The following is a 25,799-nucleotide window of genomic DNA, read 5'->3' as shown; positions in this document are numbered from 1 at the left end:
TGTCAATTTGTCATACTATATGATCCAGCAATTCTACTTCTGGGCATTGATCCAAAAAGTTGAAATCAGGATCTTGAAGCAATATTAGCACTTCCATGTTTATTGCAGCACTCTTCCCAATAGCCAGGATGTGGAAACAACCTGAATGTCCATCAACAGATGAGTGCGTAAAAAAATGTGGTATCTACCTACAGTGGAATATTATTTAGCCTTAGAAAAGGGGGAAATCATATGCCATATGAGACAATATGGACGAAATGTGAGGACATTACTCTAAGTGGAGTGAGCCAGTCACAGAAAGACAAATACTGTATGATTCCATGTATATACAAAATAGTCAAAGTCATAGACTCAGTGAGTAGAAGGGTGGTTGCCAGAGGCTGGGGGATGGGTAATGTATTGCACACTTACAATGTTGTTAGGAGGGGCTGACCTTGTCTTAATAGTGCACTCTCTCAGACTCACAGACTTAGAGAACAAACTTATGGTTACCGGGGGGAAGGGTGGGGGGAAGGGATATTCAGGGAGTTTGGGATCAACATGTCCACACTGCTGTATTTAAAATGGATAACCAACAAGGACCTACTGTATACCACAGGGAACTCTGCTCAATGTTCTGTGGCAGCCTGGATGGGAGGGAAGTTTGGGGGAGAATGGATACATGTATATAGATGGCTGAGTCCCTTTACTGTGCACCTGAAACTATCACAACATTGTTAATTGGCTATACTCCAATATAAAATAAAAAGTTAAAAAAAAAAATAGTGCACTTTTTAGTCGGTTGCCGTTGTGATAGTTTTACCTGGAAACGTGTCGTTTTCCTTTAATAGGTAGTTAGTGTCCCCAAGGCAGACCTTCAGACCTGGAAGGCAATTTAAAGACCATTCCATTAAATCTACTCTAACTCCCTCTACCCACTGAAAAAGAATCAAATTCCAGAGTACTGGTGACTCTCCAAAAGATTCAAATTCCAGAGAACTGGTGGCTCTCCAAGGCTCGTAGAGGTGGACAAGGAAAGATTAGAACCTTGCCCACTGAACTCTCATCTGGATTCATCCCACACTTCACAAGAAGGAGGCTGTGTCCCTCCAGGTGCAAGGTATGGGGTGCAGGAGGGGGTGCTATAGGGAGAGGATTAGCTACTCGGAAGAAAGAATATAACCTGTAAATCCAGCTGAATCTCTAAGTTGCAATGTGTCTCTCAGTCACTCAGTTATGTTTCTTTCCCGGGTTTTCCTATATTTCAATGCACTTTGTAGCACTACCTTTTTACTGAGTGGCTGCCATGCTCTAGGCAACGTAAGAGATCTTTATAGCGATTTCTATCCTACGAAAGCCTCATGGCAACCGTGCAAGATTGGTTTTATTGTCCCTTTTAATAGCAGAGGGAACTGAACCTCAGGGAGCTGAAGGAATTTTCTAGAAGTGGTGGGTCTGGACTCACAGTGTAAGTTGGTTCTTTTCTGAAGCACATGCCTTTTTCACTTCGCAGCCTTTCTTTCACCTGGAGGTCCTCTAGGTCTTCCGAGAACCACTGGAGAAACATTTTTAAATGTTTTTTTTTCCCCCTGACTATGACTCCCACCTTTGGCTTCCCAAGATGGAAGAGAGAGAAAAACGATCTGTGAAATGTGAACCCTCCTCCTTGCCTTCCCTAATGACAGGCTTGCTAACAGGTCACCATTTGGGAAAGAGTGTGGACTATTTTCCCCTGATCCGCCTCTGACCGGATGTGAAGTGTAGAATGATGGGTCCGAGAAGGAACAAGAAGAGGCCGTAGTGCGCAGTGGTTAAGAGTGAGCGTGGTAGTCAGACAGCCTGTGACTCAAATCCTTGTTCAGCCCAGTACCTTTTAGCACCATGACCTTGGGCAAGTTTCTCAGTACTTTTGAACCACAGTTTCCTTACCTATCACATTAGAATAATAATACTACCTTCACCCTAGAGTATTTATAAGGAGTAAATATTCCTATGAAACATGCATATCAGAGTGTCTGGAATATAGTATATACTCAGTAGTGGTTGCAAAGGCATACATACATCTTAAACCTTTTGCTATAGAACATTTCAGACATTTACAGAAGAACAGTATAATAAACACCCATATATCCATCACCAAGCTTTGACAAATATCAACTCCTGACCGTTCATGTTTCCTGTATATCCCAACCTACTTCCCATCCCAACCCTGGATTATTTTGAAGCAAATACTAGACATTGTATCATTTTACCTGTAAATATTTTAGTATACATATCTAAAACAGAAAGATGATTTTTAAAAAACATAACGACAGTATCAAAGGTACTATAAATCTTTAATTTTATCAAATATCCTCTCATTAGAGTTTAGATTTCAAGGATTATCTCATAATTTATTTACAGTTTAGTTTGTTTGAATCAGGATGAAAAAAAAAAAAAAAAAGGTCCTATAAGATGATCCCAGGTCATTTCATGCCTTTCCTGCCTCAGACTTTGAATCAGTCATTTCTCCAAGAATCCCTGGTTTCTTTGAGTAGAAACTGGTCCTGAAGACTATAATCTGGTTGGTCTAAGTAGCCCATCACAGGCATTCTTCATTTCTGTTACATTGCTTTTAATCTCAAGCATTATACTTTTGGTTCTTTCTTAGGATTTCCATGTCTCTGCTTACATGGCTCATCTGATCTTACATTAGAGTCCGCGCATATTCATCTTAGTTGTTTTAAATTCCTGGTTTAATAATACCAAGATTCCTGTGTGGACAAAACAATCTTGCCTGCCTTTTCAGTAAACATGAATGTTTCCCACCATCAAGCCATCAGCATTGCAGCCCCCTGACAGTGGGCCCTGAGGGGAATTCAGAATAGAGGAAAGCAGGATACTGGCCCTAGATAGCTAAGATGCATATCAAAGGAATGGTTTCACTGAGCCCAGACTCTTGCATCTTCCCAGACATAGAATAGCACTACATCATTCACTTGAGAAGTCTGGTTTTTGTGTGACTAGCAGTAACCTTTTGATGTTTGACTACATATTTGTTTTGTTGTGTTTTCAACAAAAACTCCTATATCTCCTGGCTCCTCCACTACCTCTTTGGAACAGTTTCTCAGAACTATCTGACAGGCTGTCTCCCCAGCTATAGTCCTCAGTGATTCCTCAAATGAAACAGAATTCTCAACTTTTAGGTTGTGCATTTTTGTTCCGTCGACACCTACCATGTCTGGTTCTGATGCTTGCTCTGTCTCTTCAAATTATGTGTTTTGCTCTTTAGTACGCCTTGTAATTTTTCTTGTTAGCTGGACATGAACAAGAACTGCTGTAAAGAAGCCTTTAGTAATGGGGTGATGGGCTGGGGGAGGAGAAGTATTCTATAGTCCTATGATTGTATCTCAGTTCTAGTGAGCCTTTGCCTCTGGACTGTGAACCTCACCAGTGTTTTTCAGTTTTTTTCTCCCCACTTGGGTGGGACAGTAGGGTTCCAGTGGTCTGAAGGTGGGTATTTCCCTTTTCCTACATGAGAGGCTTAGCGCTGACTGTAGTTGTAGATTTTTCTTCCTCCAGGTTTTGTAGGCCCTGATAAAACCCCTGCAGGTTAGGCTCTGGTTAACTGGTTTCCCCTGAGGGCAAGCCTTGTTGAGGAGAAAAAGATGCTCTGCTCTATTTTAAGATGGTTCCTTTGCCCCTCCCCCTGCAGGAAGCAACAGGGGATTTTTCTTCCCAATATTTACTGTGAGAACCTGGTGGAGCTCTTAGAAGTGAAACTCACAAAAGTGTGGAGACGCCCCCCATGACTGGGTCCCCCTGGAGCTTTAACTCCACGCTGACCATCGAGCAATCCGTCAATCACAGCAGGGCTCCCTGCCCAGCACTGCTGCCCGTGGCGAGTCTCTGCTCTGCAAAGCCAGGACTCCCTGCATTTGCCTGTCTGTTCTCCAGTCTTGGGGGCAGCAGTTTGCCCTGTGTCCTCAAAGGGATCTCTTAAGGATTTAAGAAGAGTTGCTTTTTCACTCTGTTCAGCTTATCACTTATTCTTAGGATGGAGTAGTGACTTCCAAGCTCCTGACATGTAACTGGAATCTGGAAGTCAAATTTATCAAATGGATTCCATATGGCATCTGTATTTTGTTGTTGTTGTTGTTTTAAACTACAAAGAATTAACTTATTTTCCTGGTAATTGTGAAATCGCTGAGTAAACATAATAAGGAACCAAATATATTAGACCAGTGACAAAGCTTGAAGTGAAAAGAGAAAATTGTTACAAAGTAACCTGTACTTGGAGTCCTAAGGCCTTATTACTCCCTTCTAATGCAATACATTAAAAATAATTCTAAGTTGCACTCGATATATTGGATATGCAGGTACAAATCTTATCATTTTTGATAATGATTTAATTTGCCTTAGTTAATTATTTCTAGCTGATAAATATGAGCAGAGGCAAAATGCTTTATACTGATCTGTTTAGAATATTTTATTATTACATTGATCATTGAAAAAAACTGCTATGAACGTGTTTACAGAGCAGATATGCATCTGTATTTTGAGTTCAATTTAGAAAAGTTTTCCTCACTCTCAGGTTTTGAAAGAATTTGTCTGTTGTCTTATAATAGTTCATAGTTTAATATTTTAACAAATATCTGATGCATTTGGAATACTTCCTGGGTTGGTATGAGGACTGAATCCAATTTTAACACTTTTTCAAATGATTATTCAGTTATTTCAATACTTCTCATTATAATGTCCATCTGCTCTCCCCTGATATGGGATGTTGCCTTTATTATACACTGAATTTTCTTATGCAAATGAGTGTTTCTCTAGATTTTCTGATTTTCCCACTGGTCTTTCTATTCATGCACCAATACTCTAAGGGGCTTTACAATATTGTGTACTATCTGGCCTTCCCTGTTGTTCTTTTTCTAATTCTCATTCCTGTAATTACTTTTTCTTCTCTTTGCATTGACTGATTTCTCAAATACCACGGGAAAGTGAGTTGAAGATGGTATTAGTTTTAGTGAGAAAGTATTTCCCCATTAAGTAAGTTGCTGGCTTTCAGAATGAGTAGAGAAATAGATAAGAAAATATGTGTCAATTCATATTTTACAGAATGTTTTTACTGAGAATGGCTATTGATGAGTTGTGTTAATAATTTTCCTCTTAATGAACATCCCCCCTCTCTCTAGTTTTCTAGAGTAAATCCCACTTGGTTATACTGTAACCCTTTTTAAAATGCTTCAGATTCTGTTTTTGCTAATATTTTATTAGGATTTTGTATTGATATTCATAAATGTGATTCATCTGTAGTTTTTTGGTAGAATCTTTGTCAGATTTGAAGCTCAAAGTTACATTTACTTCTTAGAAAGAATTTGAAGGTTTACCTTATTTCCCTATATTCTGGGATAATTTAAGTAAAATTGGGATTCTCTGATCGCTGCAGGTTTAATAGAATTCTCCTGTGAAGCCATCTGGGACTGATGATGTTTTGTGGGGAGCACTTCGACTGCTTTCTCTGTCCATTCTTCCATGATCACTGGTCTACTTCAACTTTATGTCTCTAATGGAGTCAATATTTATAAGCTCTATTTACCTACAATAGATGTACGTAATTTAAAATTTAGACATTAGCCAATCTATTTTCTCAGCCGATGCAGGATTATCATCTAAAATATCAAGCCAGATAACCATCAACCCACTTGAAACACTTTATGTTACTATAGATCATAAGGGACCCATTATTGCTTCTAAATATTAGAGTATTTTTAGAATAAGAACATCAAATTTATCTTCCTTTCTCTGTGCAGTGTAAGAAAATCAGATTAATTTAGCTCTGTGTGGCATACACAAATTTCAGGACAGTTTTCACATGTCTCACCAAACGGTTGTTTTCCTTCCGTGTTGAGAGTCCCTGTAGTGGGACTGTTTTGCTGGCTCCTCCATCCACACTTTCTTTCTGTTTGTGTCCAGATTGTTAGTGCTTTTTTTTTTTTAATATTTATTTATTTATTTGTTTTATTTTTGGCTGCGTCAGGCCTTCATTGTGGCACGAGGGATCTTCGCTGCGGCGTGCGGGCTTCTCTCTAGTTGTGGAGAGCACATGGGATCAGTAGTTGTGGCACGCAGGCTTAGTTGCCCCTCGGCATGTGGGATCTTAGTTCCCAGACCAGGGATCGAACCCGTGTCCCCTGCATTGGAAGGTGGATTTTTAACAACTGGACAACCAGGGAAGTCCCTGTTAGTGCTTTTTAATGAGCATTCTTGCATAGGATAAGTTGCTAACTGCTTCCACCGGGATTCCTCAGATTCGATCTTAAACAAACTTGGACCTGTTCTACAACAAACTGTATATTATTTTGTTAAATGGAGAAAAGCAGTTTAAAAACAACCCAGATTTTAACATGGCAAACGCTGGTTTCATCACAGCAACACAAGAGGGGGATGTAATGGGAACTAGAATAGTAAGTAGAAGATACCAGGGAGAGTATCCTACGTAAAATACAACTTCCCCTGACTTAGAAAACTTGGAATGATTTATATATACAGGAGAGTAAGAAATAAGGAAGGGTTGGGAATGGTTTCAACTCTATCTAAATACATTTTTTCGTTCCTTTGTGAACCATAGCTGGGTTGCCTACACTCCACAGCCTCTGATGTGGACACAGCTGATGTGGACATGGCACAATCCCAGGACAACGCTCTGAGGGTCCTGCTTGTCGGGAAGACTGGAAGTGGGAAAAGTGCGACGGCAAACACCATCTTCGGGGGAAAAATTGTTCGACTCTAGGATTTCTGCCAAAGCTGTTACCAAAACTTGTCAGAAAGCATCCCGGAAATGGGAGGGGAGAGACCTTCTCAGTGTTGACACCCCAGGGCTCTTTGACAACGAAGAGAGCCTGAGCACCATGTGCAAGGAAATCAGCCGCTGTGTCCTCGCCTCCTGCCCCGGCCCTCACGCCAGCGTCTTGGTCGTGCAGCTGGGCCGCTACACGGAGGAAGAGCAGAAAACCGTGGTGTTGATCAAGGCTGTGTCTGGGGAAGCAGCCATGAAGCACATGATCATCTTGTTCACTCGCAAAGAGGAGCTGGACGACCACAGCCTAAGCGACTTTGTGCGAGGTGCAGATGTAAACCTGCGAAGCATCCTCAAGGAGTGTGGAGACCGCTGCTGCGCCTTCAGTAACAGGAGTTCAGACCAGGCTGAGAAGGAAGCTCAGGTGCGGGAGCTGGTGGAGCTGATAGAGAAGATGGTGCAGAACAACCAGGGGGCTTACTTTTCCGACGCCATATACAAGGACACGGAGGAAAGGCTGAGAAGGCGGGAGGAAGTCTTGAAGAAAATCTACGCTGATCAGTTAGAAATAGAAATCCAAGAAGTGGAAGAGAAGTGTGCTCGGGCACGCAAGAAGCGTATGCAGGAGAAAGAGAGAAAAAGTAAATTACTGAAGATGGCATACGAAGAAAACTAAGAAATGTTAGGGAGGAGGCCCAAACCAATATTTTTAGCCATAAACGTGATGGAGATATGAATTTGCTTTTAAAAGTATTTCATTGTTCAGGAAGTAACTATTTTTTTCACAGTTTACTATGGTTAGTGAAGCATCTGTCCAGCTCACTCCCGACCACTCTCCATGCCTGCCCCTCCCCACAAACACCAACAAATTTAAGAAATTACAAACTTGCTAAGTTTGAGCCCTTGTTCACTGGCCATGGTTTTAAGACTCAAATGGAAGGAATTTGAAGGCCAAAATGCATCCCGTATTGAGTGTTGACACTACCTGTGAAGCACATTACACGGGCCCCTTGTGAGCATTTTGTAACTGTCAGTAAATTATCCAGTTACCCCAGCAGCATTGTTCTCTGGTTTCTGAGACATGAGTTGATAAATGTTTGTTGTTTCAAGCCACTAAGTTTTGGGGTAATTTGTTACACAGCAGTGGATAACTAGTACAAGATGTATGTTTGTGTATGCATATATACAAAATATGTCTTTAAATACTGGCCACTGCACTTGCCGCTGGGGAAAGGAACTTCAGATTCTGGGGATCAGGGTGGGAGGAAACTTACTTTTTACTATAGATCCTTTGATCTATTTCAGTATATTGTTCATTCAACAAATGAACAAAGAGACAAATAATAACATTTGTAATATCCTCCAATAAACAATCATTCCAAAGGCCCATTTCAAAAAACAATTGCCCAAGTCTCTTATTTTTCTCCGCTTTCCTTTTCTAGGTGCCAACTTAAAATTCTCCTGCCTATAAATTCAAAGAGCTCTGTGTCAGAAACGTTCCAGTTCCCCCTGCAGATCCACTCTCTTCCCTTTTCGGTCCTTCTTTGGCCCTGCCGGGGACCACATCAGTGGACTCCATTGTTCTCTGTCTCTCTCTCAGGCCCCACCAGTGGGGCGGGCAGCAGAGGATCTGTGGGAGCTAGAGAACTAGATGAGGGAATTTGGCTCCTGGATCCCTCTCTGCCTGGTCCGATCTGAGCAGCTGCCACCTCCAACCAAAGGTCCAGCCACAGGCATCAGGGGCTCTCAGATCTGACCAGTAAAATATACCTGTGTAGGAGTCTTGTCATGCCAAGCCTGTGGTGTGTCTGCAGCAAAACTTTTGACTGCTTTCTGGGATCACAGCTTGACCTGGGAATGAATTTTAGGTTTCAAAAATGCCCCAGTCTGGTGATTAGGGTCAATGGTAAAGCTGTAAGAGGTAGCCATAAAATAAACAGACTGCTTCTCTTTTGGCATCCCTCACTCTAAGGTGCGTGCTACCGGAAGAGTTCCAGATGTATTGTGAGAAGGGGAAAGAGGGTTAGATCGCATGCCTTAGCTCAAAGGGGACAGATTTGAGTGTTGGTAATAATCTGACAAAACAAAACAAAACTTTGTTAAAATAAAGTAATTGTTGAATATGGATGCATAGTCTCTGGTATGTTTCTTAACACATTGGTCTTGTTTAGAGTAGGTCTATATTCCTAAAACATTTTAAAGGAATCAAATATTTAAAGGATACAGTTTGGGAAATAGCAAGAAAGTATTTCTTCCCATGGGATTAATAATGCCATTGTTTTCTTTGTTACCTGAAATTCTATAGTTTATTTATTTATCTTTTTTTATTATCCATTCATCTATATTTTCAAATTTATTGGCATAAATTTATTCATTGAATTCTCTTAAAATTTTTAAAATCTCCTTTGAATATATAGTTACATTCTTTTCTTTAATGCTTAGTATTTTTATTGTGTTCACTCTCTTTTTGATTTTGATCCGTATTAGCAGAACTTTATTAGTCATTCCAAAGAATCAGCTTTAGTTTTTAAATTTTGATATGCTCATTTGTGCTCTTTTATATCTCAATAATTTCTGTTCCTTTCTTTCTTATCTCCTTTCTTCTCTGTTCTTTGGTTTTACTCTGCTCTCCTTTTTAATTTTTTTGCTTTTTATTTTCAAGTATACATATGTAAGATTATGAATTTCCCTCTAAATACTGCTGTAGCTTAATCCAAAAGTTTTTATTTTTTCGTTGTTATTCAGTTCTCAATATAGTTTCATTCATTAGGGGAATTACAAACTACTCTGCTCTGATTTCTGATAAAACATGAATTCCCTGAATTCAGATGTATCTTTAAAATTTCAGTGAGAAGTTTATAAATTGGAAGAAGACCTAAATGTAGTTCAAGGACATACGCAGTGTGGGAAGGGGTGGAGGCCCTGGTTTATTCACACAACACTGACTTGAACTTCACAGCTGTTCTAACTGAGGTGCTTTCCCTTCAGCCCCTCCTTCAGGGCCAGGGCAGGGTGATGTGCAGAAAGGAAAGGAAGGGGGATTCAAGTCTCAGATTCTCAGAGCCGCGAGCAGGGCCCTGCTCCCTGAAGAACTATCAGCTGCCTTTTCACCTCGCCCGCCCGTCCCCTGTAATACAGGCCAGCTTCCTGCTGTTCTCCTCCCCTAGCCCTTGAGTTCTGTTGCATGCATTCTGGGTCCTTACGTGTATCGCCGCTTTATTTTATCCTGTGTTTATGTCCTGTACATGAGACTCATCCACCCCCCTAGACTGAGGTCTTCTCTTACAAACACCACTGCACAGAGCTGAACACACAGAAGGTGCCTGGTGAAGAGCTGTATAAGGAATGCAATAAAATGGGATGAAAAGGAAGGGGGAGGGATAGGGTGACATGGACAGAGCCGGTCCTGTCTGTGAGCAGAGGCATGACTTTACACTGACTACTGCAGGAAGCACCTTGCTCATGAGGACTCTTTTGTGTTGACACCATGGCCTCAGTGTCCCTTGTGAGATATGAACTTGCCGACAAAGAGTAGCCACGGGCAAAAAGTTGTAAGGTGAGAAATGCTGGTCTTGAGCGTGGATCCTGTTCTCTGGGCTGCCCCCACTGCACCCACACCCCATCCCTCCCACCTTACAGTCTAACCAGGACCCCTTGCCCTCCACACAGTCCCCCGGGCCTCCTCTCCTCTCACGGCGCCAGGTCCCCAGGACTTCCTGAACTGAGGTTCCAATAATGTATGAAGGTCCGTTCTTGGCCTCAACATCCAAGTTTTTCTGATCAAAGCCTCAGGACCTCCAGACCAGGCTCCCTCTCTCTTCCAGAGCCATCTCGTTCTAGAAAGGCTACCTCAGGTGCCCTAACAATGGTTTCCACGCCCTCTCTCTTTGGGAACCAGGACACCAAAAGAGAGCTTGTGAGCTCTGGGTTTTCAGGGGTGAAGATCGGGAGATGAGGTGTTGCCATCAGGAATAGAAGTGCAGAAAGGAGGATGAAAAGATAAGCCAGATGTTCTAGAGAGTTCTCCCACGGCTGGTCCTGGTCACAAGCCAAGGTATGGGAGTTCTCATCACAGAGCCGTGGAACACATTCTACAATGTCCCATTCCATGATCAGTGGTATTCTCTCTATTTCCTAAAAATTTCTTCTAATTTGGATTGCTTTCTCCAGGCTTTGGGATCCCCAAATTACCATGTTGCAGAAGATGGTGATGAAGGCAAAGAATATCAACAGTGTCACCATCATCATCTTTACCACTTTTCTAGTTATCCTTCTCCATGAAGCAATTCATATTTTGGAAAATTCTCTTACCTCCATTGTTTTAATTATTCTTCCAAGATCCCTGTGATACGGTCCAATTAGATATTACAATTTCTCTTAAAATATTAGGAACCTGAGGTTCGAAGGATGTATTAAGGTCACACAGTTGGTTATGGAGTCGATGTCTAGTCCAGGCTTCTATTTTACCTATGTTCTCCTTAACTGTCCAGAAAACAACTAGTATTTTAAATAATATTGGCAACAAGGCATTATGGGCAGGAACCAAAGTGATATTGACAAGCTAGAATCCTGCACTAAAACCAGCTGAATAATTATTTTAAAAATTCTTAAATGATAGCTCTTCCAAAAATAAATTTAGAAGAACAGACTGGAGGTGTTAAAAAATAGGATATTTTCACTGTATACTAACCTGGAAATTTTCTGTGAGCTAACACTGAAGACGAAGCAATGATGCAAAAAAGCTTTCATCAAAAATAAGCCCCTTTAACCCAGACTTTATTATCAGAAGTCCAGATCCAACAGGAAATAATACTGCCAACGGTTTGAGTTGAGCCGACAACACATAGAAACACGTAGTCAATTCAGGGACTAGATCTTGGATGGTATTGACAATTTGGAGTATTCAGGGGAGTGTAGCAAAGAATATTTTTAAAGTGTATAAAATAACTATACAGAAAATAATGAAGGAACTGAATAAGAGTTTCAAGAAGAAGATACTTGGCAAGTAGGCAGATCTGAAGAAATTTGCTGGCTGTGGATGTGTAAAGCAGAAAACAGACAAAAGGGCTCATATTTCAGAATTTCTCCACCAAAAGGAGAATCTAAATAAGGTGTTCAAAAATGGAACAGGGTACCATCAGCAAGAGAAGGTTACAGTTGAACAGAGACCTTGTAAAGTTTGATGATTTTAACCATGTGTAAAACGAGGTTAGGTCTTGCGTAAGAGAGTAATGTAAATGAATGCTAATGTGTTTCTCATTTTATAGTTGATAATTCTGATTTCAGTCTAACAACAAGTCATCTATAGCATTAAGACAATATAGGATTACTGCAGGATTTGAGAGCCAAACTTTTTGATCTGCCCCCTTCACCCTCAAAAGTAACTCTTCTGCAAATATGCTCCAGTGCTTACATTTTTAACTCTTAGGAATCACTTGCTTAGGGTTTTATTAATTATGACTCCACAAACCCCTGGTTTAGCACACGTGAAATATTTACTAATACAAGATACATGGCTGTAGGGAACGGAGCACGGGGTGTGAGGGGGAGAAAGGAATGGGCCTGAGAGAAATGAATGCACACGAGGAGGTCAGGTTTGGATCTTTGTTCCGAGTGATAGGAGAGCCATCTCACCCACATGACCCTAAGGAGACCTTACGAAGGCATTACTCCCTCCAGTCAAACTTGACATGCAGGCTTGAAGGTTGAGTGGTGAGGTGCTGAATGGGGAAAATTGCACCCCATAGTCCCACCTGGCTATGAAGGATTCTGTTGTCTGGTCTTCCGGGGATATTTGCCCATTTTTGCACTGTGTTATTTCATGAGGCTCAAGTGAGAAATGGAAAGGACCATTAACATTTTTAAATGGTTAAACAAGGACAAGAATAAAAACAAACACATACCAAAGGAACGGCTATTGCCCAAAGTGCCAGTAAGCAATATCACCCAGAAACGTGGCTGATAGATTCGGTCACTAACTCCTAACATGAACAGCTGATGGTGAACATTTACCAAACTACGCCCACCTGTTCAGGGATCACTTGTCTCTGAACCAGCCCTGCAGAGTGACAACTGCATTCCGACCGGCTCTCTGAGGATCGAGTCAGCTTTGATGGGTTTGTGAGCTGGGGACCGTGCTCCTGGGTGAGCCGGGGTCTCAGGCTCCCTGGATATGGTCAGAAGTATTGGGGAGCTTTAATGTCACAGTAGGAAGAGGCCTTAGATCATTGGCCACAACCCTAATTTTAGCCATAAACAAATGACGCTCAGAGGCCTTATGGGTCTTGCCCATAAACCACAGTGGCAGCCTGATGCCCACAGTCTTCATCTTCTGCCCTCAACCCGTGTTCTCTTCACTCTACTTGTGTATTAACAGGAGGCACAAGTACTGAGGTGACAGTGGGAAAGTCCAACACTGAGGGGGCTCACAGGGGAAAACCAGCAACGCTGAGCTGATGGGAAAGCCCTAAAGCAACTCACAGGCATAATGAGTACCGTGGTGACACTCAGAGAGGGAAGATCTAATGTATTAGTAGGAAGAGGCGGAGACGATTTTAGGGAAAGTCTAGAAAAAAGCCCTTATATATCTTAATGCAGTAGAACAAGGGCTTTTGGAGTTAATACACTCCCCTTTGTTAACCCCAGTATAGTTCTCCAGGTAGGAATTCAAGTTCCTGTCATTGTGTGAGTGTGTCTCACTGCCAGCGGGTCACGTTTATAGGAAAGGGGGCCTTGCAACCATCTCTAACCACCCTAGCTTAACAGTCTGCCTGCTCCCTGAAATGTCCTCCATCTCTTGGAAAAGGAAATCATGGCCCAGTGTCCAGAACAAATTAACCTCTGAAGCAAATTCCTCCACAGAGGTGCTAATCCTCAGAAAGGGTAAGACCTGAAAGCAGAAGAGGCTGGGAACAGGCTGGGGGCTGAGCACCACAGTAGGTGGGTGTGTGTATGTATGTATGTGTGTGTGTGTGTACTTCGGTTGCAGCAGTCTCTAAGGAGCAGCCTGGGCAGAGTCTAGAATGGCCTTTCCAGAAAAGCTAGAGCCTCTGCTCTACTCTTTGTGACCCTCAGACTCATCAATTCTGGAATCTGTCAAGACCGGAAACCAGGATTGAAGGGAAGTGTGTTCTCCTAAGATTGGGTACTTCAGACTCCCTGATGTAGTGGGGTAAGGAACTGCGGTCAAGAGTGTTAAAAAAGACATTGTGAACCTAAATGTCCATCAACAGATGAATGGATAAAGAAGATGTGGTACATATATACAATGGAATTCCACGTAGCCATAAAATAAAGAATGAAATAATGCCATTTGCAGCAACATGGATGGACCTAGAGACTATCATACTAAGTGAGGTAAACCAGACAGAGAAAGACAAATATCATACGATATCATGTATATGTACAACCTAAAAAAAATACAAAAAAACTTATTTACAAAACAGATTCAGACTCACAAACATGGAAAACAAACATTGTTACCAAACATGGGAAAGGGGGGAAGGATAAATTGGGAATTTGGAATGAACAGATAGACACTACTATATATAAAATAGATAACCAACAAGAACCTACTGTATAGCACAGGAGACTATATTCAGTACAGAAAAGAATCTGAAAAAAGAATATATATGTATGTATAACTGAATCACTTTGCTGTACACCTGAAACTAAGACAGCATTGTAAATCAACTATACTTCAGTTAAAAAAAAAAAGACATTGTGCAAGAAAGAAGGAGAGGAAGTGAAAGAGACTGTTACTGGGTAACACAGGATTGGGCGGAGTAAGAAAAAAAGAGGAAGGGAGAGGAAAATGGGAGTTCACGTAGATAGATGGTAACTTTCCTCTTGTCCCAGTTTCACTTCCTTAATTTAATCTCCATGTACCAAATCAAGATTATGCAACTCAGCTTTCTCATGTGTCTATGGCTCAAGAGACCCCCCCACTATAGGTCACAGTTCATACTTCTTGGCCTGGAATTGACAGATTTACATCAGGCTGCAAACTTTCTTCGCAGCCCCATCTCCTTCTATTTTGCTACCTTATAAAGGACACAGCGATAGACTTGGGGTCCTGAAAGTTCCCTTCCCCGCTCCGGCGCCAAACTCATTCTCTAAGCAATGTTGTTCAAGTTATTCAATTTTCTGAATCTTATTTTTACTTCTTTAGATATGGAGATAATAATCTTTACTTCCCAGTGTGGCTGTTAAGTATTAAATGAGAAGAAGATATGAAACGCAATGTTCAGCCAGAATTACATGGTAGTGTAGTTCATGCCACCGCGTAGCGTAGTTCACCTGTGCACTTTTTCCCACCCATGCAATGCTTACTTCTACCTTCAAACCATCGTTCATGCCATTTCCTCCCACCTGTCTGTTTGTCCCCAAAGCTCTCCACGTACCCCATCCTCCCATCCTTCAGAGAAAACCTCCTCTCTGACCTCCTGCACGGCAACTGGAGATCACTGATCATCCTCCTCCCCTGTCAATCAGACACTCCCTCCTTGGCCGCCTGTTTTCCACAGGTGTCAGTCCTTGTCTTCTCATCAATATATGAGGACACCTGTAGAGATGAAGCCACGTTGGTTTCTTCTTTTTTCCCTTACATCATCCTCTGATGCATGACAGGCACATCAGAGACATCTGACTCTACTTACTGTTTCTGTAAATGGCCACCTACTCTGATCCCCAGAGTCATGGAAACTACCCCGATGAGCTACTTTGCAGACTTACTGTGTACTAGGCCAGCGCTGCTCAAAGTGTGGGCCACGGACCAGCAGCAGCAGCATGACCTGGAAACTCGTTAGAAATGCAAAGTCCTGGGCTCCCTCCCAAACTTACCGAACCAGAAACTCCGGGAGTCCAGCAATCTGTGTTTTCACAAACCCTCCAAGTGAGTCTGATGCAAAGTAAAATCCCAGAACCACCCGGCTAAGGCATTTTCTATAGAAGGTCTTTCACCTCGGATTAAATCAGCTAACGGGAGACCATAAATGGGATAGACAAAGCACATCTGAAATGTAAAGGTTTTGGGTTAGAAAGTCAGCATTGAACCCTCTCATCTGAGATGAACCTAAAAGAAAGAAAATGTAGAAGTGCTTTGGACAATCAGGAAATGTCCTAGATGTCCTATGTAGGGAGAAAGCCAGAAAGTTAAGGTGCCTCAGAGATAAAGCCCCTACTTCTGTTTATAGTTGGGTAGAGGACACATGATGGTAACCCAACTTCAACAATAAAAATGATGACAATGCCCTAGGGCAGCACTCCTCAAAGTGAGGTCCTTGGGCCAGTAACATTAGTATCACCTGGGAACTTGCTAGAACTTCCACTTTTCAGGCTCCACCCAAATCCTACTAATTCAGAAACTCCAGGGATGTTGCCTAGCCCTATGTGTTTTCCCAAGTTCTTTAGGCGATTCTGATGCAGGCTAAGGCTTGGAAACCACGGTGCTAGGTGCTGGGGCTACATGCTTTACATATATTTTTCCATTTAATGCTGACAATCCTATCAGTAGTTTAAGTTTTTTCCCATTTGAAGATGAAGGAAATTAGGGTCAGAATTGCCTAAGGACACATAGCTGGTTAATGGCCCAACAGGAATTGAAACGGTCAGATTCCAAAACCCCATTGAGTATATGGAGGATGTCTTTTGGTCGTCGGCGGTCACTGACGGGCCCTGGGTAACTAAAAATGACGGAGCGGTTTGGGGGGGGCAGGTGGAAGACAGGAAGTTAGAACTAGAGCAAATAGAGCAATCTGTACAATTTCAATGGATAATATTCAAATCCAGGACCTGGTAGCAAGTTAGATCTGAGGTGCCCATCTCTTTTAAAATATCCTGCACATCTGAGAGCAATGGGTCATAGGCTACACTAACCGAACCCTCCAGCCTATACCTGGTGTTTGAGGACTTGAAGCTTTAACTCTTCGCTTGAACTACTTCAAGCTCCTTTGACATCCTTCTAAGTCTCTCCCTGTGTGTTGTTTTCTTTGCCTAAGCACCCTCCTGGTGCAAGAGCTTTACTCAGAAGAGAGCAGTGACAGTTCAAGGATAGTGGGCTGCAGCTGATGTTTGGCAGAGGGGATTTCAGTCCCTTCAGATCATACCAGATAAATAGGCTTTCTGCCCTCTGGCAGGGTGGAGCTTGCCTCAGGAGCAGCTCGGGGTCTTGTGGTTTCCTTTCACAGACAGAATCGCAAACAGTTATTTTTCACTCTTGGTTAAAAAGAAACACCCAGACACCAAGTTCTTCTCAAGACATAGTTGAACTTAGAACGAGAAGTGAAAAATGAAAGAGTCTTATGCAGGAAGTGGTTGGAAAGGAAATGAAGGGCTGACAGGGTGCTGAGCACTGGGGAGGGTGTTAGGAAATAGATTGGGGCAGAGAGTTCAGTGGGCTCACCTCAAGGCTCACAGCCAGGGTCCTTCTCCAGCTCACTTGAACCACAGTAGTTCTGTTTCCGTGCACTGAGGGGGTGGGGTGGGTGGGGAGGCAGAGGATGTGAGAGAGGACATTGAGGAGGACCCCAAAAAAGATACCCAAATGCAGATGATGTAAAGCAGGATAGGGGATAGGGCTTTTGAATCCATTCTTCACATAACTCACAATCGGGGCCATGGCACTATGACCCCAAGTCAATCTCAGAGTGACTTTCCATTGTTTTGCAAGAAAACATTCAGGATCCAAACTTGACAAATGCCTGCCTCAATCTCCAGCCTCATTTCTACACAATCTGACTTCCTGCCTCTAGGTTCTAGCCATCCTTGCCTTCCTTAATACCTGAGAGTTCCATGCTGTCACTTGCCTTGGAATATGCTGCTACTTATTCCTGGAAACACCTCCAATCCCTTTCCTCACTCACTCTTCAAGTTCAGCTCAAACAATTTTACTTTTTCTCAGAAGTCTTTCCCGGCTACCCCCCTCCCATTAGTTTAGTTTATCCTTTATACATTCCCAATGGCACCCTGGCATTTTCCTTCATAACATTCACTATGCTATAGTCTTTGTTCAACATCAGGCTGGCCTAAGAAAGGAAGAGGTGATGGTGAAAGGTAGTGATGGTAAAGATCTTGTTTTCTTAAAAGATAGAACCAGAATTCTTCTGGAGTGCAAGTATCTATTCGAGAAAAACACCATGGTTGATACGTTTGGAAGGAAAATGAAACCCCCAAACCAGATACAGCTAGGACCACGGCAATCAACGGAAAAAGAATTTTCTTTGTTTTAGAAATGAATAATAAAAAAAAAAAAAAAAGAAATGAATAAGATCACTCATGAAGAAATGCAAAACTTCTAAATAAACTGTTATCAAATAGAAGCCAGCGATAACTTAGATGAGAAAGATTAGTCCCAAATATGCAAAGAAGGTTCAATATCAGGAAATATTTTCATATAATTTAATGTATTATAAAGCTGTGGAGCAACATAATCCAATTATCACCTTAGTGTTGGAAGGTAATTTGGTAAAATTCAGCATCTAATAACTGGTTACTTTTTAAAAATAATAAAAATTTCCATCTCAACCTCAAAGCCCACACCTTATTTAACTGGAAGCATTGAGGTATTGCCACAAAAGTGAGAAACAAGGTAAGGAGGCCTCCTATATTGGGACTGTTGAACATTCTTCTGGATACTAGCCACAATAAACTGTGGACAAAATTGGATGGTTTTTTTCAAAACTCCAAGAGGAAGAGGTAAAATGATCATTTTCGGCCACATAAAGAACTTCTACAAATCAATATCAGAAAGATTAACAACAGAATTTAAAAATGAGTAACAAACATATGAGAGGATAATAAAAAAAGACATAGTTCTTTAACATACGAAAAATAACTCGACCACATTCATGTTGAGTAATGCATATAAAAAAATCACATGAATACAAGTTTTCATTGATCAGATTGGCAGATAAAATCATGAACAAGGATATGGGGAAATTAACAAAATGCTGGTGTAACTAGTTTGGTTAAAATTTTTATTGTGGACCATCCAGTAATATCTATCAAAATTACAAATGCATCTACCAATTGTCTAGCAATTCCAACAATTAAACAATTAAAAACATAGCTAAGCAACATGGGCAGGAGACAGGATACTGTCAGGAAGCAGCTGAGATAGGACCGCAGTTCACTCTACATCCTCTTTCCCAGCCTCACATGCAATGTGATCATTTTTACTAGTATGCACAGTCGGATTTGCTGTAATGGATTTGCAATACAGATAATGAATTTGGGGTAAAGCTGTTTATAGCAAATGTTCAAATTGATACTGTATAGCAAATGTTCAAATTGTGGGAGTTTGGACTGTGAGGGACACCTATCAGTACCTGTAACTGAGTCTAGGATAAACCCAGACACCCACGGTAATCAAAGGGAAATAAAAAATTATTTTTAGAAATACTGAAAAAAGTAAATTGTCTGGCTATAAAATGAATTCTTTAAAATTTATTTTATTCCTCCATACAAAATAGAAGCCCTTTAGAAAACAGACTGAAAGGGGAAATTATGACAGAATAGCAACACAAAAACTTAAGTTCTAAGGAATAAACTTGGTAAGAAATATGTGTGCTCTACATAAAGAGAGACATAATATTCTAGTGAAAGACATAGAAACTGCCAGACATTTTCCCACAATGTTGTAACACTTTACACTCTCACCAACAATGCAGATTTCTGATTGTTCCACATCCTCCCCTGTTGTCTATCTTTATTTTTTATTTTTAAAATGTTTATTTTTTTCCTCCAGCTTTATTGAGATACAGTTGACAATAAAACTGTAGATATTTAAAGTGTACAACTTGATGATTTGACATAGGTACATTTTGTGAAATGATGATCACAATCGGGTTAAATGCCACATCTATCATCTCCCATAGTTACCTTATTTGTGTATGAGGTGAGAATGGTTAAGATCTGCTGTCTTAGCAAATTTTAAATATACATGGCAGCATTATAGTCACCACGCTGTATGTTAAATCCCCACAACTTATTTATCTCATAACTGAAGGCTTTTACCCTTTGACCAGCATCTCCCCAAACCTCCAACCCCTGGTAATCAATCACCATTATACTCTCTGTTTCCATGAGTTCCACTTTTTCTTTTTAGATTCCAATTATAAGTGAGTTTATAGAGCATTTATCTTTCTCTCAGTTAATTCACGTAGCATATGCCTTAAGTTTCATCCATGTCTTTGCAAATAACAGGATTTCCTTCTTTCTCATGGCTGAATAATATCCCATTACATACAGCTTAGACATATTTATCCATTCATCCATTAATGGACACGGATTTTTTTCCCATATCGTGACTAGTGAATAATGCTGCAGTGAACATGGGAGTGCAGGTATCACCTCAAGATTCTGATTTTGTTTTCTTTGGATGCATACCCAGAAGACAGATTGCTGGATCATGCAGTAGTTCTATTTTTAATTTTTTTAGGAATCTCCATACTGTTCTCCATAGTAGCTATACCGATTTACATTCCCACCACCATGTGAATTCTCCGCATCCTCACAAACACTTCTCTCCTGTCTTTGTGATGATAGCCATCCTAACAGGTGTGAGGTGATATCTCATCGTGGTTTTGATTTGCATTCCCCTGATAATTAGTGATGTTGAGCACCTTTTCATGTACTTGTTGGCTATTTGTATGTCTTCTTAGAAACGATATCTATTCAGGGGCTTTGCCCATTTTTTAATTGAGTTATTTGTCAGGATACTTAACAAATAACTTTCTTTTATAAACCAAAAATATTTTGGTTATTCAAAAGAGCAATATTTTAAGCTTTTATTCTAAAAAAAATGTTTTTATATAGGTACTTTAGTGAATTTTACATGTAATTTAGAAAATTGATGGGCTTTGAATTTGATATTGCATTATATGTTTTCATATAAAACAATAAGAAATAGGTCCCTGTTAGTACTTTGACACAGAATGGTTTGTTTTTAGGAAGAGATTACTGATATTAAGTAGAAGACTGCATAGCAAAGGATGTGGAAGAATGCAAAACAGTGATAATAGTTAGTGTGTGACAAAGCAGTGGTGTCCACCCGTGTCCCGGGACTCCACTGCGTTTCCCAACCTCTCTTATAATGAGGTCGGGACCTGTGATTTTTTCTCATCAGTGGTTGGGAGAGAAAGCAAAGTGCATCACTACTAATCTGAGATATTTAAAGGCTATCTAAGTCCCACATTTTCCCTGCCCCTGCTGTGGTGAACGTCATATAAATAAGGGAATACAAGCATTTGAGTGATTTCAGCTTTAACCCCTTGGGTCATTCTTCCTGAATGTAGAGACTCAGATTATTATTGTAGACACTGCCTAGATCATTGCTTCCCAGAGGTGCCTCCCTGACATTGCAGAGCTGGGCAGGAAGGAAAAGCAGGGAAACCACGAGTGAGTTATTTCCAAATGCGCTGATGGACATGACTGTTACAGTCAGACAGACATGGGCTTCTCCCGGGTTCCCCTTTCTGTACCCTCCCCGCTCTGCATAGTGCCCTGTCCTGTGCCCCTCACACCCACGCTCTTTCTGCCCCCCAGCCCAGCGGCACTTGCCTTTAGGACAGTCACTGCTACGGTGTGGATGAGGTGTCATTCCTCCTGGGGGGAGTTGAGGGGTGTTCATTCAGGCAAACCTGTAACTGCGGGGACGCAGCCCGGGTGGGAAGCAAGCAAATCTACCAGCATCCCTGGCGCCCCTTTTTTCCCTGTCCAGTTTAAATGATTCAAACATTGGTTTTTTCACTATTGAGAAAAAACAGTCCACGTGACAACAAATTATTCATTAAATTTTGCCATTTTAACTATTTTTAAAAAGAGAATCACAGGCATGTGCTGGGGCTCACTTGCAGTGGGGAAACTCAGTGGAGATTCAAGAGAGGAAGAAGCAGACTAGGTTTCCGGTTTTCTGGGTTGTTTTTTTTTTTTTTTTTTCTCTTCAAGCTGAACGGGCAAGTCACAGATTTCACTGGGGAGGCTTCTGTTTCAACAATAACTCAGGTAAGCCTACACTCAAGAAAGTTCTGCAGTGTTGATTTCTAGCTCCCAGGCTAAAGAAAAAAATTTTAAACAAATTTGCCCTATTTTCAGGGAAACAATTTAGAGTGATGGCATTTGGCTTAAGTGAAGCCAGTTTACAGGACCTGTAAACTTCATGGAATTTAGATTACCCATTACTGGCAAAGAGAGCTTCCTCTGCATAGAGCCAATAAAAAGTGCTAACTGGGAAGAATTAGGTCATTAACTCATGCATTTTCTCTGCCTTGTCGCTTGGTACAGGCTGCCAGTTTTAAGTTACTTCTCTCTGTGTAGGAAAAGGAACTAAATGGCAAGGCTTCTTCATGGAAAGAGGAAAATTCAAGTAATTAACGGATCAAATGAAGTGTATTTCTGGTTTAAAGGACAGTGTACTTTTCTGGAGTCGTGTTCTTAATTCATTGAGCCTCTCAGCAAGGACTCAGCGTGGAGGGAGGGGTTGGGTGAGGTGGGGAAGGAGCGAAGGAAAGAGCAGTCTGAACCTGGGACCCAAGGCAGACCTAGAAAGGAGGCAGAAGGAAGGGAAGGTGTGTGGCCACGGAAAGCAAGAGTGGGCAGGGAGGTCCTGCAGGGAGGAGGGAAAGTGGACGAGAGGTGGGCATGGAGATAAGAAGAAGTAGGTGGGGCGACAAGCAAAACCCATTTTCTGACTCACTGGGTTGACTCTGAGCAAGTGACTAAATTTCTCTGTAAAATAGAGATAGTACTTCTTTCCACCCACCTCCTCAGCTTTTTGTAGACAAATGAGGCATGGTTGTGAACGTGCTCTAGAAATATAAGGTTCTCTCATGAGTCGTAGCTCAAAAATGATAGTTTTTTTAATAGGTCTCTGGTCTCTCTGTCCCTCAGGAACTGCCATGGGCCAAAAGGAATGCAGTCACTCTGGTAAGAAAGTGACTTCCTGTGTGTGCCTGTTTTACCCATTCTGTGCCTATTTTGCATAAAAATCATGCTATCCTCTTGAAGCAAAGTATAAGCGAGCAGCAGTTTCTTCACTGGAGAGAATCATTTCACAATGCTCATTTCAGTATTTTCCTGGTCCAACCATTTCACTGGTGCTCGGGACCACACCTCTGCCCAGCCACGGTCAGAGGAGCCATCTCTGGCCCTGGAACAGTCAGGTTACTTTCCCCACCTGGAGATGGAACCCACAGTCTTGGCTACACGTCTCTCATCTCCAGAAAATTTGCCTTTTACAGGGCCGGAACTGGGTGATATAGGCAAGTTTTGAATGACAATGTATGTTTCTAATTCTAACTCACCTCCAAGTATGTTTTTCTAGGAGCCAACATGGCAATGCCCTGCAGACTTAGAGAAATTTAGAGTTTTAAAAACCATTATTTTATTTGATAATAGAGTTAGCTTCTATTTCATAAATACCGTACATTGTGAGAGTGTCTTTTCCCAGACTTTTCCTTATCATTAAAAATATTCCATTGGCATGATCAGTGTGGTAATAACAAAGTAAGGGCTTCCCTGGTGAAGCAGTGGTTAAGAATTCGCCTGCCAATGCAGGAGACAAGGGTTCGAGCCCTGGTCAGGGAAGATCACACATGCCGCAGAGCAACTAAGCCTGTGTGCCACAACTACTGAGCCGGTGCTCCTGAGCCCACGTGCCACAACTACTGAGCCCGTGTGCCACAACTGCTGAGCCCCTGCTCACCGCAACTAGAGAAAGCCCACACGCAGCAACCGAGACCCATCGCAGTCAAAAAAAAAAAAAAGTAAGCTTGCTTTTTTTTCACATTTAATTAGTTTTTTTTTTAAATTGAAATATAGTTGATTTACAATGTTTTGTTAGTTTCAAGTATACAACAAAGTGATTCAGTTATACACACACACGCACATATATATGAATAGAATTTTAGATTCTTTTCCATTGTAGGTTATTACAAGATATTGAGTGTAGTTCCCTGTGCTATACAGTAGGTCCTTGTCGGTTATCTATTTTATATATAGTAGTGTGTATATTTTAATCCCAAACTCCTAATTTATCCCTCCCCTGCCTGTTTCCCTTTTGGTAGCTGTAAGTTTGTTTTCTATGGCTGTGAGTCTATACCTGTTTTGTAAATGAGTTCATTTGTATCATTTTTCTTAGATTCCACATATAAGCGATATCATATGGTATTTGTCTTTTTTCTTCTAAGTAAACTTGCTCTTAGCAGGACCATATACAAAGAGCCAACAAGCTCAACATGCCAGAGGATCGGAGCTGAGAGTCATTCTGGTGGGCAAAACCGGAACCGGCAAAAGTGCTACAGGGAACAGCATCCTGGGGAAGCAAGCATTTGAGTCCAGGCTGAGTGCCCAGCCCTTGACGAAGACCTGCAGTAAAAGTCGGGGAAGCTGGGGAGACAGAGAGATGGTTGTTATTGACACACCAGACATGTTTTCTGGGAAGGACCCCTCTGATTCCCTGTACAAAGAGGTACACAGGTGCTACTTACTCTCCGCACCAGGACCCCACGTGCTGCTCCTGGTGACACAGCTGGGCCGATTCACCACCGAGGACCAGCGGGCTGTGCAGAGGGTGAAGGAGATCTTTGGAGAGGATGCCATGAGGCACACAATTGTCCTCTTCACCCGCAAGGAAGACCTCAAGGGAGGCTCCCTGATGGATTACATCCATGGCTCTGATAACAAAGCCCTAAGCGCGCTGGTGGCTGCGTGTGGGGGGCGAGTGTGTGCCTTTAATAACCGTGCTAAAGGGAGCAGTCGGGATGACCAAGTGAAGGAGCTAATGGCCTTGACTGAGAGCCTAGTGATGGCGAAAAGGGGTGACCACTACAGCAATAGGTTGTACAGCCTAGTAACAGGGTCTGAATGTGGAACTGTGCAGTCAGAGGAGAGATTACAGGATTTCAAAGAGAGCTTTATAAAGTACATGGAAATTCAGAGACATTCAACCATGGTCAAAGCCCTAATCCTAATAGTGATGTGTATTTTATTGTGTATTCAGGTGTTTGTCAGATTGCAAACTCTGTTATTTTGTGTATTGCACGGAATGTGCAATTTCTTTTACTGCTTACTGTTTAGCATGTGCAATTTATTCTGTAGCTTACTGTTAATTATACCCCAAAAATTAATGATAATTTTTAGAAAGACCATTAGACTGGAATGCAAGACTCCTATATTATAGTTACAGTCAGTGGTTCTTTATCCACTGTCATTTAGTGGGTGAATCACACACTGTACCTCCCCTGTAAAATACAGTGCCTGACAGCACTAAACGTTTGAGATTCTGTGAAGTGCTTAAGTCTTAACATCATTCTATTTGTTAGGGAACCAAATGATTTTAAAAGTTACTGTTTGTTTTGAAATATATCTTTTGAAAGTTGTAAACATAAAATTCCTCTCATTTGCAAATCTCTAAAGTCAGTTTTATGTTCCTAAAAACTCCTTTTCTTCATTATACTATTACTATTTCTACTGAATATAACAAAAATAACAATAAAATTTCTACTGGGTACAGTAAAATAACAAGTAAGCTGTAAAGTTCCTGAGATCACATGTCTTTAAGTCTGTGCTATGGTTTTACCCTCAGAAGATGGTAAGTGAACACGTGGCTCATTTCTGTAACACAACTAATTCCTGCTCAACAATCACACACGGACACACTCACACATCAATAGTCTGTTTTATGTGCATCAAATTTGCTTAACATTGAAAGAGGCTCAGCCAGATTTTATCCCTGGTACCCATTCCCAGTTAGCATTGAAACACACATAGAGGCTTACGCTTCAGACAAGATGATGGACTGAATATTTTTGGGCATCATCCTGTTAAATGCAACTAGAATTTTTTAAAATAAACACAATCTTTATGACTGATGAGCTCACTAGAAAATTAGGAAAACTCCAAGAAGGAAGCAGACAATACACATAAAAAGGATGTGGAGCTAAAAGGGGAGTTGAGAGCCATGAGGACAGGCAAACCCAGAAGGCAGGGTTGACCTACAGACAAACGCCTGCATCAATCCCGAGATGAAGAAACTCAGCCT

General features: G+C 41.4%; 1 protein-coding gene and 1 pseudogene across 1 annotated transcript; both read left to right on the top strand.

Annotated features, from left to right (window-relative positions):
* The first annotated feature begins 6,643 nt into the window (after positions 1-6,643).
* On the top strand, positions 6,644-8,231 carry LOC132372208 (GTPase IMAP family member 7-like; annotated as a pseudogene).
* Positions 8,232-15,471: 7,240 nt separating this feature from the next.
* On the top strand, positions 15,472-25,074 carry GIMAP2 (GTPase, IMAP family member 2). Its single transcript, XM_059934379.1, has 2 exons — positions 15,472-15,562; positions 23,965-25,074. The coding sequence occupies exons 1-2, from the start codon at positions 15,472-15,474 to the stop codon at positions 24,936-24,938; spliced, it is 1,065 nt and encodes a 354-aa protein (XP_059790362.1). The 3' UTR covers positions 24,939-25,074.
* Positions 25,075-25,799: the final 725 nt, after the last annotated feature.

The sequence above is a fragment of the Balaenoptera ricei genome, chromosome 9 (assembly GCF_028023285.1).
Source record: "Balaenoptera ricei isolate mBalRic1 chromosome 9, mBalRic1.hap2, whole genome shotgun sequence".
Lineage (NCBI taxonomy): Eukaryota > Metazoa > Chordata > Mammalia > Artiodactyla > Balaenopteridae > Balaenoptera > Balaenoptera ricei.
Note: the sequence above shows the minus strand (reverse complement) of the source record. Positions and strands in the feature narration are given on the sequence as shown.

What these genes read in the sequence shown, in the direction of transcription:
- GIMAP2 (XM_059934379.1), top strand. Translation starts at nt 15,472, where the DNA reads ATGAGCTACTTTGCAGACTTACTGTGTACTAGGCCAGCGCTGCTCAAA. An exon ending in GCAGCATGACCTGGAAACTC is followed by an intron (nt 15,563 to 23,964) that starts GTTAGAAATGCA and finishes TGCTCTTAGCAG; the next exon opens with GACCATATACAAAGAGCCAA.